Genomic DNA, 23956 nt, shown 5'->3' on the forward strand with positions numbered 1-23956 from the left:
CTACAGAGCACATGTGCTCTGTCAGTGACGAGTCCACAAATCTGAGAATTAACATATTTCCATTGTCGCAGACATTGACCAGATCTTTTAACAGCCAATCATATCCTCAACAGTGACGTCAGCGTTTACGAAACTCCTAAGCCACTTAAAGTCCTGCTGCTAGGCAACACATGATCCACTGGCCTTAAAGAAGATTTCAACATTAATTTTCCTCCCTTCAGAGTTTCTTCAAACAAGACCACATGTCTGACTTTGAGTCTGAGCAGTGAGACAATTCACCAACTAACATATGAAGTGGAAGTGTGCGACTCACGTTCAGACGTTCCCTCAGTCATCTTCAGTGTTGAGTCAAGTCAGTGAAGCTCTGCTGTATTGTGAGAAGAAATAGATATAACTGGATCGATTTCAACCGACACGGACGAAGACGGCACCATTTAAACTTCCGGAGTCCATGACATGCGTACTTCCCCTCATTGCCACGGTGCACTTTTCATGGCTATAAAATAAACATATAGATAAATGAATAAACAAAAAAAAGACTTTAACAGCTGTAAGCAACACTGAACAACAAATGGATTTAACGTGGTAAAACTGTTCATTTGGGAACCAGGAAATTGGCACTGCCTTACTTGCAATTAAATATAAATTATGTAGCCTAGATACCTGTCCGAGCTTTTCAGATGCTTCACGCGGGCGCCATATGCAAAAGGAGGAGTCGCAATTCGTTTATTACTAAATCAAGTATCCTGAATCATAAGTTCATGAATGAAATTTCTGACAAAACAAACGGCTTGAACATCGGTTCGTTTTTTCAGTGAGTTACTCTCTGTTTTGGATATGGCGCCCGCGTGACGCAGTCTCTCCAATGTCAGCGGCCCAGGCAGTATCTATGTACTAACATCTATGCTACTTGCAGGTTTCCTGTACAGCTGTTTCTAAGTGGCGTGCTTAAATGTCAACATGGAAAATTAAAAAGCCTGACTTTATTCTCTGCTGAGTCCTTGATTGCTTTCCTTCTCTATGCTCCTCTAAGCCATGGTCATAGTACAGATGGGAAAGGGGGTACTGATTACCCAGGCCCACAGTAGGGAGGGGCCCTTGAGAAGCCTGCAGTTAAAAGTGTGTTTTTGTTAATTTAGTTCTTCATAATTAGTGCCATTATTAAATCAAAAGCGAATAAATTAATCGGTTGAAAGACCGAAATTTGTATCAAATAGCTAGAATAATATAAAATAATGGGGGGACCTACTCCTTTAAAAATGTCCAAATGGTATAGTCCAGCGCTGCAAAATAATGTAAATAAATTTAACTTAAACATAGTAACAATATTGCTCATAAATGAGTAAATATGGTTCAAAAATACATTAAAATGTATAGATATTTGTAAAAAAGACATTTGTTGCTTGGCTAGCTGGTTAAGGGGGGCCCTGTGCAATATTCTTCCTGGGGGCCCAAAATCCCTAGCTACACCCCGGCTCTAGGCCAATCTAGCATCCTGTATAATTATATCTATATTTTCTTCTATATAACACACCATCTCTCTTTTCTAAACTCAGTTATTTTTTTCAAGGCAAAGTGTTTTGTCGTCCTTACATTTGTCTTGGTTCATGAAGCTTTATTGTGGGTCACATATCCTTATTGCCAGGAAGCTTGGTGCATGTACAGACCAAGAGAGGAGAAAATTGAGGGTAAAATGGAAAGTTTTTATGATCCTGTCCAACATTGATCCTTAGGTACATGCAGGTTAACACAGAAAAAAGTAATTATCTCATCATGATCCATTTTATTTGTACTATACTAATAAACTTCATTTTATGAGCAAACCATAAACCAGAAGTATTGTTATGTTATGGAGCTCAGCAGAAGTTCAAGCAGGAAGAATGATTCTTATTCATTAGTCACCACCGTATCTCTCTCTCTTTTTCCATTCGTTCTCTCTTCCCTCCCTGGTGATTATCTGATGATGGGCAGTCACTCTTTTAAGTACTGAACTATTCAGATCCCACCACAACCTTGTTTGACCGATCATCATACTAAAATCAGTGATAGCAGCAGTTTGAGTATTTATTAGTTCATAAGGCTAGCAAAACTAAGCAATTTGGTGCAAAGTTTACAATGAAAGGAGACAAAGTGTTCAAAAGTGCATTTATTTAAGTCATTCTTTTGGCACTTCAGTTACCATCACTGATCACACAGTAAACAAAAAACAAACGTGAGCATCCCAGTAATACTGTTGCTGTAAAGTTCAATCAAATTTACTGCCCAGCAGAAATTCAAAGTGTTATCATAATTAATAGAGCAGTTCTTAGAAATGTTTAAGCTTTCTGTTTTATAGGTAAATGTGTCGCTTTAAGTGAGATAAGTAATTAAAAGTGTTTTTAAAGTAATGAATAAATACAATTTTCACTGGCGTCAAGGAAATTTTAAAATGGAAAATGAGGCACTAAAATGAAAACAAGAACTTTCAAGGCTGTGGGTTTCAGAGATCATAGGAATTGTTTTTACATAACCATAATCAGAGATGCTCACAAATTGTTTTGTAAGGACAGTATAACAGAATTAAAATGATTAAATATTTTACACAAAGGTGACATACAGTATGAAGAGTTAAAAAAAATCATGCAAATGGGCAGCACCAAGATGAGACTAACACAAAGCAGCTTTGGCAATAACAGATTTCTTTACAAAAGGGAGGAGGAAAAGGCTTAATTTCAACAGCTCAAGGCATCGTCAATACAATGAATCATTTCAAACATGCAGTAAGCTTTAAATGTTTAAAAAGGTACAAAAAGTTACATTATAAACCTACATAGAAAGGTTCAAGGCATGGACATAAAATGACATCTTAGTTCAAGTTAAAGGTAAACACTGAAGAATATCGAAATCATTCTTCCGCCCTCTGGTGTTCTTTTAGGCTGTTTCACTAAGTCCCCATATATTGCCCCTAATGTAACTTCTCAAGCACTGTATTATATAGACTCAATTTACCATATGTCCCATTTCATTTTAAAGGCATAATTGGATCTGGCTGCTCATTTTGGAAAAGGTACCAGGATTTCCATCCTCTCTTAACGTCTCAGGATTAGCTTGTTTTCACAAAATAAAAGCATCTGTTTGAGTAGTCTATACACGCATGGCCAGAGTTCTGCCAGCTCAACACATGAGGGCTAGTGCTTTCTCTCGAGGTAATTTGAAGGAACCCATCCTTTTCTTGGTCTGCCATTGTCCAGAATCTTACAGTACCACCATCCATTGGGGTTTCTCTCCAGGACCTCCAGACTCGTTCCCTCTGGAAATCCCATGGTCTCTTCATCGCCGTGGTAATCTGCTATGGAAACATACACCTCTCTGAGGTTGTTGTGGATGATGTGGGGCTTTGGTTTAACTGTGGATACAGGGATTGCGTTCTTCTGGGAGCTGAGGCCAAGAGATTCAGAGCTACCAGTACCAAATCTGTTCCTGTTTGGAAGTGCTATATTGTTTGGTGCCTGGCTGCGTGGTGCGGTGCCAAAAGAGGCATTGCGCCTCACAGTGGGGCTGGTACGAGGGTGGTCTGTGGAGTTGAGGGATTCGTTTCTCCTGAGAGATCCAACAGGGCTTGGACCATCCCTGATGGGGGCTGATATGAGGACGGATTGAGGTCTGACAACCTGTTGCTGTTTGGTGCTATTTTGTTTCCGTGAACCAAACAAGCTGGTGGGTTTAGAGAGACCACCAGGAGGCTTAGACGGGATGGGAGGGGTAACCTTCTTTAGATTTTGATTGATGTTGTTCAACACCTGCACTCTTTGTTCATTCTTCTCAAGGCTGTTGGACTTGCTAAGGCTTCCAGGTTTAGTAGGGGTGCCATCAGACTCTGTTCCTGCCATGTCATCCTGTTGCCTGATGGGTTCCAGGTAGTAAGTTGGAGCCCATCCCTCTGCATCTCCCCAGCGGATATACCACCAGCCACTCTCTTGTTTTTCCACTACTTCTACCTCAACTCCAGCTGGGAAGCTGATCTCAGTCTCTTGGACTTTCTCATAGGGATCTGTAGTACGATACAGGCAGCAGCCCTCCAGGTCTGAGTCTCCTCGGCTGCCTTTTGAATAGATGGAGGAGAGATCGGAAGTACTCTGAGAGGAAAAGGAGTCTTCTGAGGAAATGACAGAAGCTGTCTCTGAGTCCTCACCTTTACTCTTAGAGCCATTCTTCAACTGGCCTGTTGGTCTTAGCTGTCTTCTCAAGGTGCTGATGTCCATCTTCTCTGCGCTGGATGCCTTTGCTAGTTGTGGTTTAGGCCTCACCACTGGCTTTGGTTTAGATGAAGACTTAGTAGAAGAGGATGCCCTGCTTTCTTCTTGGTCTTTCGATGTTCTGGACACATCTAGGGTGGACTCAGTGGATGCAGATTTAGGACTGGATGCCTCCTCAGCTTTGGTTGTAAATGGGCTCCCATTGAAGTCAATCTTGAACTTGTTACCTGCAGGTTTCCATCCACTTGATGTTGGACTTGCGGTCTTGCTGGTTTCAGACAAGACACTTATCTTGGAGGAGTTTGAGTCCCTGCTGCTTTGCCTTTCTGGTGTCTCCCTGAAGGGCCTAAAGCCATCATTCTCATAAATGCACTCTTCCTCTCCCTCCATCACCCCCTCTGCCTCATGGCCATCCTCAAATGACTCGCCCATCTTGAAGGAGGCACTGTGGAGTGATGACGCCGGAGAAGGTTTGGAAGAAAGGTGGGATCCCTTTTCAGAGGAAGTGTCATCATGCTTTGCATCCACCAATGAACTTTCCCCCCTCAAGAACTCGAACTCAGACTCCAGATCCAGATCACCAATTGCAGGGACATCATATTCTGGCTCTTCATACACTGGCCTACCTGGAGACACCGGGGACTCTGGAGCTTCAGATCCGGGGCTGCTGGGAGGTGCAGTTTCCACTGAGTCTTGTTTTTTGACAGGTGGAGCAGGGGGTGGAACTTTTGGGCGACACAGAGTGCTTGTTCTGCGATTCAAGTTGGGCTTTTTACGTTTGTCGATGTAAGAGCAGGGAGCCCAGCCCTCCTTTTCTCCTATCTGGACATACCACCAACCACCAGAGTTCTTCTCAATTACCTAAAACACACAGTCAGAAAGTATTAAAGACCACAAGCAAACTCTGATATAAAAACAGTTTCAAGATTACTTAGTCATCGAGAATTCCTTAGGGAAAAATTGCTTACCTCTGCTTTCTGTCCTCCATTGAAAGTGATACCATCAGATATACAGGACTGGAAATCCGCAATGGTGTAATACTCTGCTTCTACTGTAGGGGGTTCTGGTGGAGAGGGCAACTGGAATCCCTAGGTGAAAGTGAAATTGGCAAGGTTAAATGCAAGTGGCTGGAGGTAACTCAAAGGTTTTAAATTCTTTATAAAGTCCTGTTTTTAGTTATTTTGCCCTTATTTCCAATTACTGCTTTCATACTGCTCTGTATTTTTGAAGGGGATATTGTCTCCTTTTTCTAAAACATTTATACAGCACGACTACTTACTTCTATTTTCTTCTTTCCTTTCTCAATAGATTATCTCCATAATTCAGATTTAATATAAAACTAATGAGCCCACGGTTTAAAAACCTTAGACTGAAACACCAAGAACCTGATGGTCACTCTGACTGTGCTCCAGAGATCCTGTGTGGAGATTGGACAAAGTTCCAGAAGGAAAACCATCACTGCAGCCCCCCACCAATTTGGGCTTATGGAATAGTGGCTAGACAAAAGCCTCTCCTCAGTGCAAAACACATGAAAGCCCACTGGGAGGCTTGGAAGAGTCCTGGTTATGCCAAATGTCTTCCATTTGAGAATTATGGAAGCCACTGTGCTCTTGGCAATGAAGAATGCTTGCTAGAATGCTTGCACTGAGAAAGAAAATGTGGCAAAAAGCTACCAAACAAATCCATTCATTTTGATTTACTTTGTTCTGCTAAAATAAGAAGTATTTTTTTATTTTTTCACAATCTTAACTAACTCATCTTACGCTGGAAAATTGCAGGGACTACTCTAAATGGCCTGACTGTTTTATTCAAACTCAGAACTTTTAAAAAGCCCGGTCAATCCTTGATGAACCAGACCCTCCACTCTTTAAGGAGTTCCTTCTTGATGCAGACGTGTCCTTATGTCATGTAAGAAAACAAAATTTGTGTATGATTTATTCATTTCACTGACATTACTATCATTTCTTATATGTCTGAACATTTCTTATGTGAACTTTTATTTTAATTCCTGTGGTTCGAGGAATGGTTTGTATGGCACTGCTTGCTGTGAAGCAAATTGCCCCCAGGGGTTAATTAAGATATCCTTGATCCTTGATCCTTATCTTGTTATTTTGGATGCCATTATGTTTTCCCTTTCAACATGTTTATTGTCCTGTCTCTTGTAAAAACTGCAGCATTTTTGATTAAATAAACTGAAATGGTGGAAAACTCTCAGAAACTTGTTTGTCTTCAGGATGTAATAGTTGAGAACCTCTGCTTTGTCTGATGTAAGTTTATGGATTTGATACTTTGTTTTTCAAGCAAGAACACTGGTAAAGACAAAGTTTAAGCTGGTGTACTGACACTCAATAACACAACAAACCAAGGCCCAAAATCATTCACAAAAAATTAAATCAAATGAGGGGTGTTTCAATAGAAAAACATCATACTCTTACCAGGGTTGCATCCCTTCGTGGAGGAGGTTTTTGCCTGAGAACTGGGGAACCTGTGAAACAGTCAGAAAGATAAAAAGCATGTTTAGATACCTCAAGCAATCAGTGATTTCATTCAATGATATTTAACATTTAAAGAGAGATGACTTACCAATTTCCACCCGATGAGGTGCAATGCGGGCTATAGCTGGTGATGCAGGCTCTGCTTTACTTTTTCCTTCTTGTGGACTACTGACAGGGCTGGACTCAGCACAAGGGATTGGCAAGCTGATTTCTTTCTTGGCCACCTGGGGGCTCTCTGGGACACCTTCAGTCTGCACATCTTTCTCACTCATGGCTTTCTTGTTAAGCAGGTTGCTGATCTCCATGATGTTTCCAATGATCTCAACTGGGCCTGCTGCGTTCTGCTTCTTACGAGGAGAGAATTCCTCCTTCACCTTCTTCAGGTAAGAGGCTGGAGCCCAGCCCTCTTTATCCTGGTACCTAGCAAGAAATTTTTGGGAGAGTTTTTTTAAAACGTCTTTTTCAGGTCAAAGAAGTAAAAGAAAACTTAACGTTAGAGACAAATAAGCTCACACTTACCTGACAAACCACCAGCCCTCCAAATTCTTCTGAATAACTTCCACAATCACTCCTTTCTCAAAGGCAATTTCATCCTTACCCTGGCTGATGTATGACTGCACTGTTACATACTTCTCCTCTGCAAAAGCCAGAGCAGAGGGGGACAACAAAGCCAAAGATTATTATTCACGGATTAGGGATGTTTGAGCACAAACAATCATTGGAAAAGAAACTGAGAAATGAGTGTACATGCTATAAATCTGTTCAATAAACTTTGAACATAAATATGATCATGCTGTAGTAATGACACGTGTTGAGGCTTTTTTTTTTCAAAACATTGGCTCAGTTTCATGATATTAAACTGTGAGAAGAGGTGGATCCTTTGTGATAAAAATGGGACGCCTCCTTTTTTGGCAGCAGGCCAGCTCCACAGCTGCCAGATGTGTGATTAAATGTGCTGTCTTAAATTGCTCTTTAGTACATGTGCCTTATCAATAACCTTAATAAACTTTAAACTTAAAATGGCAGGGAAATACTACAGGACATGATTAACTTTTGTACATGGAAAAATATGCTGGCATAATTTTTCCTATGCAAAAACCACAGTAGTGTACTTATAACAAAAAAAAAAATGGGTTTCTTAACATAACTTTGAATGACATTTTCAAGTATGCATTGAGCAATACTAATATGTCTCTATGCACTGTATTTTGGAAGACTTGTTGTTCACCTGTCTAAATATGCTAGATGATGTGGGGACAAAATCAGTGTCTTACTTTGAAAAATCTCTGTGTTTGTTACCATTATTCACCACAGTTCAGCATGAAAACACGGTACAAACATAAAAAACAGTATGGTACAAAAAAGACCTTCAAGGAATCCCTCTTGACAGCCTTGCATCAATGTATTTATATTATATATAAAACAAATACTGTGGATTCTGTCCTTCTACTCCTGCGCTCAATAAACTTTGGGGAATTTCCTTGCGGTCAGCATGGATAGACGGGACAATTAGAACCAATCCTGCTTTTGACGCACATATTGGCATGCCAGTATTGTTTTCAGACCGACTAGGAAAATGTCATCCTTTCAAGCTTTGGGGGAAATAAAGACTGTCAGAGAGACAGTACAAACCAAATGTAAGCATTGTTTCCACATGATAATATTGAATTTAGAAATCACAAGGGTGCATAAAACAGATGGGTGAATAAACAGAGTAATATTCAGAACCTATAAAAAGCATTCACCCCATTGGATGTTTTACCCTTTTATTGATTTTATAAATCAATCATGGTCAATACAATTTGGCATTTTTAACAAAAAACACCTCTTTGATGTCAAAGTAAAACAGACTTCTTCAAAGTATGGCCAATTAAATAAAAACATGTAATGTAGTATATGTAGCTGCATAAATATTCACCCCCTTAAAGTCAGTATTTAGTAGACTTGCACATCTGGACATCTGCAATTCTGCTATTTTGCCAAACTGCTCAAGCTCTGTCAGGCTGCACAAGGATCAGGTGTAAACAGCTGTTTTCAAGTCCAGCCACAAATTTCTATTGGACTGAGGTCTGGGCTTTGAGCCAGCCACTCCAGAACATTCAACTTGTTAACTTTAAACCATTCCTGTGATGCTTTGCTGTATGCTCAAGATCATTGTTTTGATGGAAAATAAATCTTCTCCCATACATAGTTCTCTGTAGATTGAATGAGTTGTCCTCCAGGACAGTCCTATATTTTTCTGCTTTTAATTTACCTTCTACCTCTACAAGCCTTTCAGGACCAGCTGCCAAGGAGTATCCCTACGGCATTATGCTGCCCCCAGCATGCTTCACAGTGGGGGTAGTGTGTTTTTGTCCACCAAATACAGCATCACGTCTGATGGCCAAAAAGCTCTCATCAGGTCTCATCAGACCAAAGAGCTTTCTTCCACTTGACCATGGAGTCTCCCTCATGCCTTCTGGCAAACTCTAGTTGAGATTTAATTTAAGTTTTCTTCAACAGTGGCTTTGTCTTTGCCACTCTCCCTTAAAGCTTTGACTGGTGAAGAACCCGGGCAACAGTTGTTGTATGCAGAGTCTCTCCCATCTCAAATGCTGAAGCTTATAACTCCTTTGGAGTAGTCACTGGTGTCTTGGTTGCCTCTCTCACTAGTTTCCTTGCACAGTCACTCAGTTTGTGAAGACGGCCTGATCCAGGCAGATTTACACATGTACCACATTCCTTCCATTTCTTGATGATATTTTTAACTGAACTCTGAGGGATGTTTAGAGCCTTTGAAATGTTTTTGTATCCATCCCCTGACTTATACTTTCAAATATTCTTTCTCTGAGTTGCTTGGGGTTTTTTTTGTCTTCATGGTGTAATGGTAGCCAGGAATACTCGTTAACCTGTGAATGGACCTTCCAGACACAAGTGCATATATACTACAATCACTTGAGGAACATTCACTGCACATTCCCATCCCCATTTAAGTAATTGTGAGACTGCTAGTGCTAATTGGCTGGGCCTCTGTCATAACTTTGTAGAAATCTGTTTTCACTTTGACGTATAAGAGTATTTTTTTATATAGTTTTGGGTTTTTTTCCACAAAAGCCAAATTATATTGAGCATGATTGATATTAAAAAATCAATAAAGGGGTAAAACATCCAAGTGGGTGAATACTTTTCATAGGGATTGTACCAAGCTGATGACTGGTCAGTAACCAGTGACAAAACTGATAATATTGAAAACCCAATCATTGGCCAATCATCATTTTGTTATGCATGTATCAAACAGTGGCAACAATGAATGGTTTATGTAAATTTATATGAAACGGTGTAGGTTTCAAGTAGGATCCTGGATAGAGTGAAGGTTGCCTGCTGAGCCAACAAAAGGGAACTTTATTATAATGTCACACAATATAGCCAGGTTTTATAATAAAGCCAAACTAGTGGCCTCATCAGAAATCAAACAGGTTTTAAATGTTATTGAAAAAACTGACAGTGACTGGATCCTGGCATTTAGTAAGACTTTATATCACTTAGTAACCCATACACAGTGAGTTAACTTATTAAGCCTTTTCTCTTAAAATTTGGTAATGAAAAAAATTCACTGACTTTAAAATATGGACAGAGCACCACCTGGTCTGAAGTGAAGCCAAAAGATTTGGAGCACCTGCTAATGACTGGCTGCAGGTCATAAACATCACCTTCTCCATTTTAACAGATGGTACACAGGTCAAACTATTGAAACTATTGAATCAAAATCCATGACAAATATTTTTTCCTTAAACCATGTGCCATCTTATTACACTGATTTGTGTTCAAATCATATTTTCCAATGGATCATTTTTTAAATCAGTTAATTGATACCATACAAAGGTATGAAATGTCACAACTGACAACTTTGTTGGTGAATTCAGTGACTGAGGTGCTGTGTGCACCAAATTAGCAGGGTAGATGAGCATCCAAAGGAAACAAACAACATCGCAAGAGCCATTTAAATGTCTAGCATTGTGAGCAAGACTGCCCATAAGGGGAAAAGAAGGGGCATGCTTTCTGACACCCAGCGTAATTGGGGGACCCATGGAGAAAAATGAGTTAATTCAAGGAATAATAAACTAATATTGCATTAAAACAACAAAAATGCAAGAAAAATACACGTATATTATTATATGTTTGCTTCAGTAAGATATAGCCTGTTTCAAAACTTGAACCCAGCTTTGCTAAAATCATATGAAACTTTTTTTAAACATCTATCATGTAAACAAGCCAATTGAACTTAGCTGCACAAATGCTGGGATGACATAAAGAAAGAAGAGGATAGATGAGCACTAGTGAGGGCGTTTAATCCCAACAAAAACTTAAGTCAGAAAAGCTGGGCTCAGCCAGGGAAAGGGGGCAGTTGTTAACCACAGGCAGGTACTAGTGGTAATGATCCAGCACGCATGGGTCCATATCATCAAATCACACCTGGAGAAGGCCCCTTCTGGGTATTTCAGGGACTTGACCATATCTGTGGGGCGAGACTGATTGTGTCTGCTCCAAACTGACACAAGAATCTGTTCTGCTGTGGACTGTACCAACTTGAAGAATATTTGGCATTTTATTAGTAAGTTAAATGTGTGTTTTTCATTTGTGGCTTGATGTCCATACCATTGCTTTTCCAGCCAATCCCTCCTGCTCAGACTCTGGCTTGAAATTTGAAATATGTCAATATTTTGGCTTCTTCTTTGTACAACGTCAGGGCATTAAGGCATGTTGTCCATCTTTATATTGTATACTGCAGTGCACTGTAGTCAAATGACTAACTTAAACCAAAATGGATATTGACCTAGGAGAACTACAACACATGGGTCAAGCTCGTGTCCTCGCAGCATCCTTGGCCTTGCGACAGTGACTTCTCCTAACTCGGCACTTAATTGAGAGCAGAGGCTCCATGCTGATTTATGCATTCCCATGAGGCCAAGGGGCAGTGCAGAAACATAATTTCCTGTCATTATAGCAATTCCTGTCTCAACACAGACAGCACAGGAAGAAGAGGTGTGTTCAGAAATAAAAAGAGCACATAAAAAGTGCTGTTCTGTTTGCTGCATACACAGGACTCCACAGTCTGGTGACACATTTTTTCCTCTTTCTTTTCCTCAACTTTCTTTTCCTCGTTTGGGTGTGGGATGGTAATTCCCTTTACTTGCAAAAACTACAGAAGACTCCACGGTAAAGGATATTTCCGTACTCTTTATTTTCCTTTTGCCTACTTCTTCCGGCCTCTTTGTGTCGGGGGCTGGTAAAGCATTTTCCTCTCACCAGCCTCCCTCAAACAATATCCAGCAGTGCAACGAAGGGAAACTCTGAATCAGATGTTATGTTAACCACAACATGCATCGCCTGCATCAGAGCTATAAATTATTCTTGTGGAGTCAGCAAAATCTCTTTTTTTTCAAACACAAAGCAGGATTTCAGACCTAGCCTGGAAACAACTCTCTCTCTCCACTCCAGAGAGCAGCATTCACTGCCAAGAGCAAAGTTTGGGCTGAACTCAACGGCCTATCCCCTCTCCTCTGTCCGGAATCCAAGTGCATCTACACGGCCTTTGTAAGAAGAACATGTCCAAGTTTGTGATTAAGAATGGGACTTTTCTAAAAGGCTCTTTGTTTATCTTTGCAGTTTTGGTTGTTATCTGTACCACAGCAGGATATAAGGCTGTTTCTGCAAACACTTTGGTCAAAAGCACTCATTAGAAAACTACATGCATGTTTCATTTGCTCATAAAAACAAAATATGGCTCTAAAATGCAGCGTGAGGCATTCCAAAGTCTATTACGCAACTATTTTCAGATGAGCGGGTTGTTTGTTTGCTGTGATTCTGGGAAGATTGGTCTTGGCACACATTGTTTTTATAAGTCTAACAAAAAAAACTTACAAGAGCAATTTTGTCACATATTTTGGATGTAGAATCAATAATTAAAAGTTGCTGATTCCACCTTTTCCTTATTTTATAACAATGTCAGTTAGTGGTTAGTTGTGTTGGGATGTGGCGCATGATAAATGGATTCCTCGTAAAACGACACAGGAAGAACAAACATGTGCATGTGGAGAGGGATGAGATTAGCCGTGTGATAAGAGACATTACAGACAGGGTGAAGAGAACAATAGCAAAGAGGGGAGAGAGAGGGAGAGGGGGGAGGTGATGCCGCATCTGTCTCAGTTCACCTCGGCTCTGCTGCCTGCTGATGACGCCCCCCAACGTCCATCTCCGGTCCAGCCTCTTCAGATGAGCCTTATGTCGCTTAGTAACTGACACAAACATGTGGCAGCCAGACGATAAACACACAAACAGACAGACAGACACGGGAGACATGAAGAGCAAGCACAAAAATGTTACACAAACACTCTGCACACAAATGACATGGATCCACAAAGAGAGCTCCATTATTAGCTACATGTAGGACATTAAAACAAGACCACAAAGCAAAAACATGTCGGACAGTTAGAATGGATGGATGAAGGTTACAGAGGAAGTGTTAAAACTGAGACATCTTCTCTGTGGCTTGTAATTAGGATGTCGTTAGCATGGTTTTCCCATCCTGTTGTGTTAAAGCATCTGGGACACACATTGCTGCTGCAGGAATGCTTTCCAATTAATAGAGCAGCTGACAGTGCCTGCTGGTTGGAGCTGTGAGCCTGAGGTCTAGATTTCTCTCTGCTCTTTGTAGTGAAAACAGTGGAAATGGAAAAGATTTCTGCAAACTGCTAGAGCTTGTGGAAAAGAAAATCAGTTTCTTCCCAAACAACTAAGTGCTGGGAATATCAGACAGAAATCTAAGTGAAAAGATGCATTTGAAAGTCTAGATAGTTGTTTCTGTGATAAGCTTTGGTAAGGCATTTCACCAATGAAAAGAAAACAGGTAACTTGAGGGAAAAATTTTACAGATTTGGAAATTTGCAGCATGTTCTGATGGCCTAGAACAGTGGTTCCCACCCCCAAGAAAGATCTCAAGGGGAGCGTGGGGCCCCTGTTTGCTCTGAGGTTGTCAAAGTTAGATGTACATATTTGAGATCATAATTAGAAACATAATGTAAGGCGGCATACTAGGGCCACCCCAAAAGATTAAAAAATAAAGCAGATCTGCTAATTTTTGAGGAAAAAAAATTTGAGGTTGTAGAGTTGTAAACAAATCGGGGAAAAAATGAATTCAATTTCAAGTCAAGTTTTTAAAGCCTTCAGTTTCCAACATTATCAAGTCCAAAATTCATGAGATACCAAACTGAAAACACTGGTTAGATAACACAAGTCTACAGAAATGGCTTGTAGTTTTTGGGATTGTTCCAAGCCCAAAGGTCACTGAAGATCTGGCTGCAGACCTCTATAATGGGGCGATCTCAACTATGGGGCATAAAGTGACATACATGACCCAAGCCAGAACCAGAATGACATACTGATTGATGTTTATGTTCTGTTTATTGTCAGAGGTTACGGTAAGTGGCTACTTTTCACAACAGCAGAACTTTATGTATAAAAATCGAACATTTACTGAGGGGGATAAATTTAAATGTAACACACCACAAACTAAGGAAAATCCCAAGAGGGTTAGGGTTAGGCACCTGAACCCTAGAGGTTAGGGTAAGGGGGAGAGGCATAAGATTGAAAATATCACTATACAAACAAAGGAAAACCCAATAAGGGTTAGAACCTCACTTCCTGCCCCATGGTCGAGGTTGCCCTATTGTAGAGGTCTGCTACAGATGCCTCTCACTTTGTCAATATCCAAAGTGGCCCAGCAAAAAAAAAAAAAGAAAAAGAAAAAAAAAAAAGGTATGGCTCTTACATGACTATCAAATTCTTATCTTTGAGTTATTGACAGACAACCAAAAGTGATACCAGAACGTAACAAGATCAGAGGTGGGGAAATATGAAATCAGAGCCTGTGTACACATCTGCTGCTTTCTGCATGGGCAGTGCTCATTTTCAATACAAAGCCATTGTACTCCAGCATTTTCAGTGCAGTGCCCTGAGTGGAATAAATGCCCCCAGCATAAGTGGCTCACAAAATTCAACTTTTGAAACCGCACCATACTCATCAATGTCACGTCTCCCTCACTGGCCAATCAGACTCAAGAAGGGACCTGACATATGATAATGCCAGAAGAGTAACTGATCTGACTTGTCTTTAAAAGGGAACATTTCCAGATCTGCAGCGGCTGCTAAGGTCAGGACAGGACCCCTTTACATGTTTTCAAGTTTTTCTGGTGATATTTCTCCACTTCACCATCTACATGCTTCCCCTCGAACAGATTATCCACAAACACGGTCTCAGCTTCCACTCCTATGCAGACGACACTCAGCTCTACCTCAGCACCAAACCATCCACTCAGCTCCCTCCCCCTCCCTCCATGACATCAAAGCCTGGATGACATATAACCAACTTAAACTCAATAGCAATAAAACAGAGCTTAAGGTTGTGGCCCCCAAAGCACTGCTGAAGAAGGTTGGAGATTTCATGCTTGATTAGACCTCCATCTGTCCATCCTCTGAGGTCCGAAACCTGGGCATCATCCTGGACTCCACGATCTCCTTCCTGTCCCACATAAAATCTGTGACCTCAGGAACATCTCCAGACTCCGACCATCACTTCCAGACCCTTTAGCAGAAACTCTTATTCACACTGTCATAACCTCTTGCTTGGACTATTGCCATGGAATCCTGTGTGGGGTACCAAGCAAAACCCTGGACAGGCTTCAGTATGTCCAAAAATCTGCTGATAGAGTTCTTACCTGCACCTGACCCTGGCAGCATATCACTCCGACCCTCATCCACCTTCACTGGCTTCCTATCAGGTCCCAGATCAACTACAAAATCCTCCTCTTCACATTCAAATCTCTCTATGCTCTTGCTCCTCAAGACCTCTCTGACCTCCTCCATCCTTAAAGACCATCTCGGAAACTTCTGTCTCCAGACACTGGCCTGCTTTCCATACCCAAAACCAAACCCCCCCCCCCCGAACACTGCCTGCAGACATCCGCAGTGCTCCATCTTTGGACATTTTCAAAAAACGTCTCATGTACCACCTGTTCTCCACAGCTTATAGTCTTCACTAAACCACCCCTAACACTCATCTTATCCCTTACATAGTTTGTCAGTGTCTTATGTGTTCTTGTAAAGAGTCCTTGAAAGTCCAAGGTGTTATTACTATATTTCATCGAAAAATGAAGTCACAAAACATACAGCCATATTTAAAAATGAAGGATACTACAACAGAAAGCAGGAGTCCTCTTCTGAAATCCAACAACAATAATGGCTGGTAGGAAGCACTCTGAAATCCAGGTTATTCGTGCAACTAGCGCTAAATTCCCCAGCTGTAGACAGAGGCCTTAACGAAACAAGGAAGAAATGTAAACTAATGAGCTGTAAATGTGTTCTAGAAAGACTTTTTACCATTAGATGGAGCCAAACTATCTGTTCACCCTTTTTTAAAGCCTTGTGCAGATCTAAGTGTCACATAATCCAATACAGACATTAAATTGGTACATACTTATCTAACCCCCTTCCAGGAAGCCATCAGCATATTTCCCAAAATCTTTAACTATTCCGTCAAGCAACATGTTCATTACTGGATAAAATGCAGCCAAAATAAGACCCAATGGGCTTAACTGAGTGGATTAACTCACATGTAGAGCTGTCAAAGTAGTCTTTTTTGGCATTTGAAAGAGCTTTCTTAATTTCTTATTCAAGTTTTTTTTTCTGAAATATCAGATTTTTTCTGTTACTGTGTGGTGGCACAGACTGCTAAAGACCACAGGACTAACAAAGAGATGCTTTGAGTTTCATGCCATTCCCATGAGTGGTCAGACCCATAAACACTAATTACAATGACAGATTGTACTTTGCCAAAACTCCCTGGCAGCAAACTGCAGCTGCCGTTAGATAAAAGACATCTACATTGACGACAGGGTTGGGATTTTGCATGCTGAAATCCTTGCTTGATATTGAAAAGCTTTCTATAAACTTAAATCTCAAGATCAGGCATTTTAATGTATTTAACATTGATAAACCATGGCGGGGTTAAAGCTTGTGTATTCTCTTTCGCCCTCCATGTTTGAGTCAGATGATATACAACACCAAAGGGATCCTGGGTCTCATTGTAACAAAGTAAACCAATTGTGCAGCAAAAGATATTTTGGCCAAAGTGTTGGAAAATCCTGATGTTTGTTTGGAAGTGTAACACACAACTTAATGATTTCCGTGCCTCTAGTTTGTTTGGTTCTCTGTCAGCAATGTTGCAAAATCTTAAATAAGCTGCACTACCTGTCAAAAACAGCAGAAAGTCAAACGCTGACTGAAAATTGAAAACTTTTGAAGAATGACTCAGCTTGAGCCTCTTTTACATGCCTTGATAACCGTATCTGACAGAGCTATCAACATGATTGCACGATTGGACGCTCACCTCGGCTTCACATGTGTCTGCGTTAAATCCTGGCAAACTGGACTCTATATGTGTGTGTTTCTTATCAGAGTTCTGGATCTTTCCCTAACTGTCATGAAACGCAATATCAACATTCTTCTACTGTCCTGTAACTTATCAGCATCCTACAATGATATGCAGACGTTGCATGAAATAGCATAATTCATGTAAGGGCTTGCTTTTAACTGTAATTTAAAGAGCGTCATGTGTGAGATATCCTCCTGTTTTATTCTTGCTGCAGATAAAACCAAGTCTCTTTCATTAACTTAATACATGGAGGTCATGTGACTGAGCACATCAGTCCAGTGGTTGTGGTGTGGTCTCTCCTCTTTAATATTTACCCGGGTCTGAATCTACACTCTGTTCACGTGTGCTTGTAATGGCAGGCACTCACAGAGAGGTGTTCAGTGTAGGCCGGCGCCGGCAAGTAGGGAAAATCTGCTTCATTTTGTCACAGATCAAAGACTGAGAATGAGGAGTCTGGGCGGTGTATGTGTGTGGGTGTCTGACGAATATAAGAGGTTGTGTTTGTGTGTGTGGGTGGTCAAAGGCAGGAGAGTTTTAAGTGACTTACCTTCTCCGGCTTTAGAGGCGCCCAGCTCTAAGTCATCCCGTGTGCCACTGTGGGAGTTGAGATAGGTGGCAGGGACCCAACCCTGCTCCTCCGCCGTGCTGACGAACCACCAACCTGTGGAAACATACAGAGGCTCAGAAAAGTAGGACTGCATTCATGGATACAGACTGACTTTTTCTTTCACCATCTCTGAACCATCCTGGAAACAATGTTAAATGTCCCAAAGTAAATCTAAATCATCCTCTAAGAAAGTTGCTTCTTCACTTAATAAAGCCACTGGAATTTTCACTCTAATGATGCCTTTGAAGTGGTAACACTTAAAAAGTTGGAGTGTCACGCAGAAATCTAACACTGACTACTATGAAAAAACACCACCAATTATTCCTGGTCAATTCCTTTCTTTAATTTTAATAAATGCATTCCACATACAGTGCTGTGCATAAGTTTTAAGCATGTTTGGGCCAAAAATTAAGGTTGTAGTGAGGTGTAGATGTGGCGTGTAAGCTGCCTGAGGGCACCGTGGGGCTGGAAGGAGGACTGACACAAGCCAAGTTGTGGTGTGGATATCCTTGCATATTCCCAAGGCATGGGAAAAAAAAGTCTGTTGAAAAAAAAACAAAACAAAAAAAAACACACCTTTAGGTCAAAGTAAGGGGTGGACGTGGGAAGTAAGCACAGCCTAGGGTACCTAGGGCCTAGGGTTGCCATGAACCCCTGGTCATGCTGTGGACGTCACCAGGGCCCAAAACCCGCCAGCGGTCTCCGGGCGTAATACAAGGAGTGAAAAGGCCCAAACCAATCCAATCCAATCCACTTTGTTTATATAGCCCAGACTAAAGAGTGTGTCAACATCTGTCAAGCTTCAATTTTTTAGTTTTAGTGTTTTTTTTTTGTTTTTTTTTTTTGCTCTCTAACTAAATGAAAGGGATCCTGACATGATGAAGATCTATAGCAACCCATAAAAATAATCAAACATCCCATTCTTTATAGTTATAGTACAGAGATTTGCCTTTGGGATTAGCATTTGGTGCTCTTTGAAATTTTCAAAGCAATAGCCTTTACATAATAAAACACTTTGTGTGAAGAGCTTTTCAAGACAAGAACACAAAGTACTTTACTTTAACAAATTAAGATGCTATTACAAGTACAAGCACAACCGCAAGATTCATTTAAAACTAAACCAAGCCAAAATAAGCATTCACAAATGTGGCTAAAAACAAAACAGTAATGCTGAAATACCCACACCAAAGCTTTGATAAGGTTAAATGAAGCAACATTATGAGCTACTTCATGCAGACAGTTCATGCTACGCTGACTTCACACCTGACATGCATTATAATCAAATCCCCTGACAAACATCCTCCCAATCTAGCAGCCTATTTGAGTTGATTTTGCAAAATTTTCCATGTACAACATATCTGCAAGATGGTGAATAGGTTCTGGTGCTGCTGCTGATAAAGGTTTTTGAACAATTGCAAATGTGAGTTGTCTAGCTGAACTGCCATTTAAAAGACAAGTCATAGTTAACATGACTACCTAAATCAAGTAGCTAAGTTAGCATAAGCAATGTGAGCTTTAGCAAACATAGCTAAAACTATCATAGTTATGTAAGCTACTAAGATAATGTAGCTACATAGCTAATGTTTGGTTAGCTTCATTAGTATAGATATATATAACCTATGTGAGCTTTAGCTTTAGCAACATAGCGCATTTATCTACATAGCTTAAGAAGCTATGTAAGTTATGTTTGGTATGTAAGCATGTTTTCATGGAGGACAAGCTTTTTCCTGTAAGCAGACTGTGTACTAGGTAATCAGGTTTTGCGGGTCAGGTTTTTAACTTTTGGTATCCCAACCCTTACCTTAATCTTGATTAAAGCTTAAGTCATTGTCTCCTAAGTTTGATAAGTATGATAAGTATGATAAGTATGATAAACACATCAGCTAAACTATGAAAGGAAATGTGATGGTGGATTATTTGATGAAAGCATGTGTGAGAAAACACAATGGGATCAGGCATTGAGCCTTGAGGTATGCCACATGATGCCACTGAGGTTGAATACATATTGAGACATAAGATTTCCTTTTTGAAGGAAACCCAGTTCAGGGGGAAACCAGAAATGCCAACCCAGTGCTTTAGTCTCACTGTCAAATGCCATATGGGTCAAGCAGCACCAGAACAGAGCAGAGTGGGCAACCATTAATGTATCATGTTAGACTTTGTCTTTGAATTTTCCATGTTAGGATTTTTTTTTTTTTTTAGATTAATTTTTGGCATTTTTGTGCCTTTATTAGATAAAGGAGGACAGTGGATAGAGAGACATTTGGTAAAGGGCCTCAGGCCGGATTTGAATCCGGGCCGCCCGTGTACACGGGGAGCGCCTTTGACCACTAGGCCACCTGCTCCCCCCAGTTAGGATTTCTTTTATTCTTTCCAAACCACCCTCTGCATCTTTCTCGGCTACCAGGCATCCTTAGCCTTGGATCCAGACGATGTAGGATGTTTAGCAATTATGTTACACACCACAATAGATTTAAGACTTCACTCCGACTGGGGGATTTGAAAAGTGTTTTATAATAATACAATCTCTCCTAAATAGGTGATTGAATTGGAGAATATATCTCCAAAAACTGCAAAATATTTGTGCAATTTACTGTTGGCAGGTGTTATTTTTGCAATTTTCTTTAATTGAAAACACGAAATACCCCAAAAAAAGGTGTTTGAAAGTTTAGTTTTTATTGAAACAGGTGTCAGTATCCTCAAAGATTAATTGTATCGTGTTCAAGTTAATTTACTGCTATGTCTGAGAAGATTTTTTTTGAAATGTTAAGGATGAATTTGGGCCTGAGATTTAAAAAGTATAAACATTACTTTTCTTATCATCATCAGTCTGGCTGCAATGCCTTCCCATCACTGTACTGCACAGGGATGAGCTAAAAGTGAACATGTCCAGGAGAAATTCAATAGTTCAATAATTACAATCAAGGCCTGAAAACATCAGAAGGAACACCGCCTGGCTCATGCACGACATGTGACGAATCGATCTGTGTTTCATCAGGATTACTCTGGATTTTATCGGCCAGGAAACTGCGCACATCGAACTATTCTCCAGCCAAAACATCCATTTGTGATGTTCAAGCTGATTTGAACTGCTTTCTCAAGGGATGACAGCATTTCTCTGAAAACTGCTTTCTGATAAATGCCTCTTCTGGAAAGGTGCACAGCTCACACACAGAAATGTTTCAGATTATAGAAAAATCTGATCTCAATAAAGTGAGAGAGGAGCAGTGATCCATTGTGTATGATAAGCAGTAAAAGTTCCTTGAAATGTGAAATACATAAGTCGACAAAAGTTTTCACTAGTGCTACATCATTTCCACACAAATTTCACATATCATTCCACATTTGTGCAGCCTCTCACCAACTCCACAGACGAGCTAAGTGACAAAGCTGGCACAGGATCCACATTCTGGTATTGCCATATGTAGGCTATTTGTTGTGGTAACAGGGAAACAATATGGCTGACAGCTGTCTGGACGGCCCATAAAGAAGAGAGGAGTGTTCCATCATACTTTCACAGCTGGTCTAAAACACCCACCGCATGTTTTCCCTATAGAAAGGCTGTGATTTAGGAGTGGTGTATGTACATGATTTACATAAAGAAGCAGAATGATGTAGTGTGATAGACAGAGAGAAGATGTATAATGTAATTAAGGATTGAGACAAAATGATCGGATGCTAATGTGGAGAAAAACATTGTAGACACTGATATTAGGCAGTCATGATTCATCTGCACAGAGTGAAATATGATATAATTAAATCCTCACTTTTGCAGTCATGCATCTCAATTAGACAGGCAGCAATTAAAGGAGTCTGTAAATGAGAGGATGTTATAACTGGTGTTTGAGAAAGACACCAAAGTAAACAAGGAGTCATGATGTAAGATGTGTTTCATTTCAGTATGATGGTGATAAGAAATTACTGTGTCAACAGAGTACATTTTTAAAAAATACATAATTTTACACCATATGTATGACGGCATCTTGACTCTACAAAACCCTTCTTACATCCTCTCAGCTGTTCCATTCAAGAATATTACAACTCTGTTTTCCTGGCTTCCATTTTACCATGGAGACAAAAGAACACTCCAAACAACTCAGAGAAAGGGTTATTGCAAGTACAAGTCAGGATATGGATACAAAAACACTTCAAAGGCACTGAACATCCTCCAGAATTCAGTTCAATCCATCATTAAGAAACAGAAAAAGTATGCTACGTGTAAATCTTCCCAAGTCAGGCTGTCCTCACAAACTGAGTGATTGTGCAAAAAAGAGACTAGTGAGAGAGGCCACCAAGACCTACACCTATGACTACTCTGAGGGATTTACAAGCTTCAGCAGCTGAGATGGGAGAGACTCTGCATACAACAACTGTTGCCCAGGTTCTTCACCAGTCAAAGCTTTATGGGAGAGTGGAAAAGAGAAAGCCACCGTTAAGAAAACTCAGATTAAATCTCAACTACAGTTTGCCAAAATGCATGTGGGAGACTCCATGGTCAAGTGAAAGAAAGCTCTTTGGTCTGATGAGACCTGATGAGAGCTTTTTGGCCATCAGACAATATGCTTTTTTGGTGGACACCAAAAATCCCCACTGTGAATCATGCTGGTGGCAGCATCATGCTATGGGGATGCATCTCGGCAGTGGGACCTGGAAGACGTGTAAAGGTGGAGGGTAAAATATATGCAGTAAAATACAGGAAAATCCTGAGTGACAATCTTTCTGAGTCTGCAAAAGAACTACAGCTTAGGAGATGATTTATTTTCCAGCAAGACAATGACTTGAAGCATACAGCGAAAGCTACACAAAAATGGTTTGAAGACAACAAGGTGAATGTTCTGGTGTTGCAGAGTCAAAGCCGAGATCTCATATCCAATAGAGAATTTGTGGCTGGACTTGAAAAGAACTGTTCATCCCTGTTGATCCCTCTGCAGTTTTGCAAAAAAGAATGGAGTAAAGTTGCAGCGTCCAGATGCAAGCCTGATTGAGACCTATCCACACAGACTCTGCTGTGATTGCAGCCTAAAGTGCTTCTACTAAATACTGACTTAAAGGGGAGAATATTTATGTAGTCACTTATTCTATATTACACATTTTCATTCAATTGGCATTATTGAACTCAGTTGTTTCCACATGCCTATGTGCACATCAAATTTAATAAGGGCAGTGCAGATATCCTGCTGACAGACTAAATAAACGACTTCCAAGAGAAACTCTGTCAAAGCCTCTCATAATTTGCACATGTAATCACTGTGATCTCTGACAGAGATGATTTATTTGGTTTATTAATTTGCTGAGCTGCAAAACAAAAACATCTTCAGCTATACAGCGGCTTATTTTGCATACTTAAGGTGGGTCCAGTTAGTGGGAGACTGTTATTGTTTGACTCTCAGCAACAAGCTGGTTTGGGTCTGCTATGAAACAAACCATTTAATGTGCTAAGTCTTTGCACCAAAGCTTTAGCTTAAACAAAACCTCATGTCAATAAATCAGATGGGGCAAAGCTACAAATGACATAAATTTATATATCTGTGACCTTGAGTTTGTGAAACTACAGTGGATTTAAAAGCTTTTGTAAAGATTTAATAAGTGTTAAACATTAATCATGCAGGCATTAAACTTTAAAGAGTTCATTAAACCAAACTTGTATAGTATTTTGTAAAGTTATTGAAACCATCTGAATAAATCTATTGTGCTGGGTTTAATGATCAGTAAAGGGCAACATCAACTACAATAATAGTGTATTAATGAGAAAAGAAAGGTCAGCCTGGTGGAGGTAAAAAGGCTTGCATAAACTTCACAGGAAAAAAATCTTCACAACTGCAAAATTCTATTTTCACACTGACACATCGATTTGCTGTTAATGTCGTTTTCACCTCAGCAAAGTGATGCTTATGGAAACTTCAGCACATAAAAGTTAGGAGACAGGAACTCACTCCAATTGAGAGAGCCTGGCTGTTAGTGTTGATATCAGACTCCTCAATGACATGCAGACATTTTAATAGAGCCAGAGTAAATGTATACTATTATTGATGGCTGGGGCTGCCTTGACTCTTCTTTTTAACCACCCATCCATACATATGGCAGGTGCTTAGGCTGAGGTCACTGGACCTCAAATGCAGTACTGAAAAAAAACCTTTAAAACATTACGCAA

General features: G+C 40.3%; 1 protein-coding gene across 2 annotated transcripts in view; it reads right to left on the reverse strand.

Annotated features, from left to right (window-relative positions):
* Window positions 1-2146: 2146 nt before the first annotated feature.
* The window catches only part of LOC121511219 (SH3 and PX domain-containing protein 2A-like), a 105161-nt gene continuing 83351 nt past the window's right edge, over window positions 2147-23956 (reverse strand). Inside the window, exons 8-14 of one of the 2 annotated variants that reach the window (XM_041789817.1) lie at window positions 17746-17859; window positions 12922-13005; window positions 7250-7367; window positions 6819-7150; window positions 6671-6720; window positions 5204-5323; window positions 2147-5096 (exon numbers count right to left, since the gene is read on the reverse strand). In XM_041789817.1, coding sequence (XP_041645751.1) covers window positions 3168-5096; window positions 5204-5323; window positions 6671-6720; window positions 6819-7150; window positions 7250-7367; window positions 12922-13005; window positions 17746-17859 — 2747 coding nt within the window. In that variant the 3' untranslated portion in view covers window positions 2147-3167. The remainder of the gene's footprint in view (window positions 5097-5203; window positions 5324-6670; window positions 6721-6818; window positions 7151-7249; window positions 7368-12921; window positions 13006-17745; window positions 17860-23956) is intronic. The other variant, XM_041789818.1, reaches the window with a different exon arrangement.

The sequence above is a fragment of the Cheilinus undulatus genome, linkage group 6, assembly GCF_018320785.1.
Source record: "Cheilinus undulatus linkage group 6, ASM1832078v1, whole genome shotgun sequence".
In the NCBI taxonomy this organism is placed as follows: domain Eukaryota; kingdom Metazoa; phylum Chordata; class Actinopteri; order Labriformes; family Labridae; genus Cheilinus; species Cheilinus undulatus.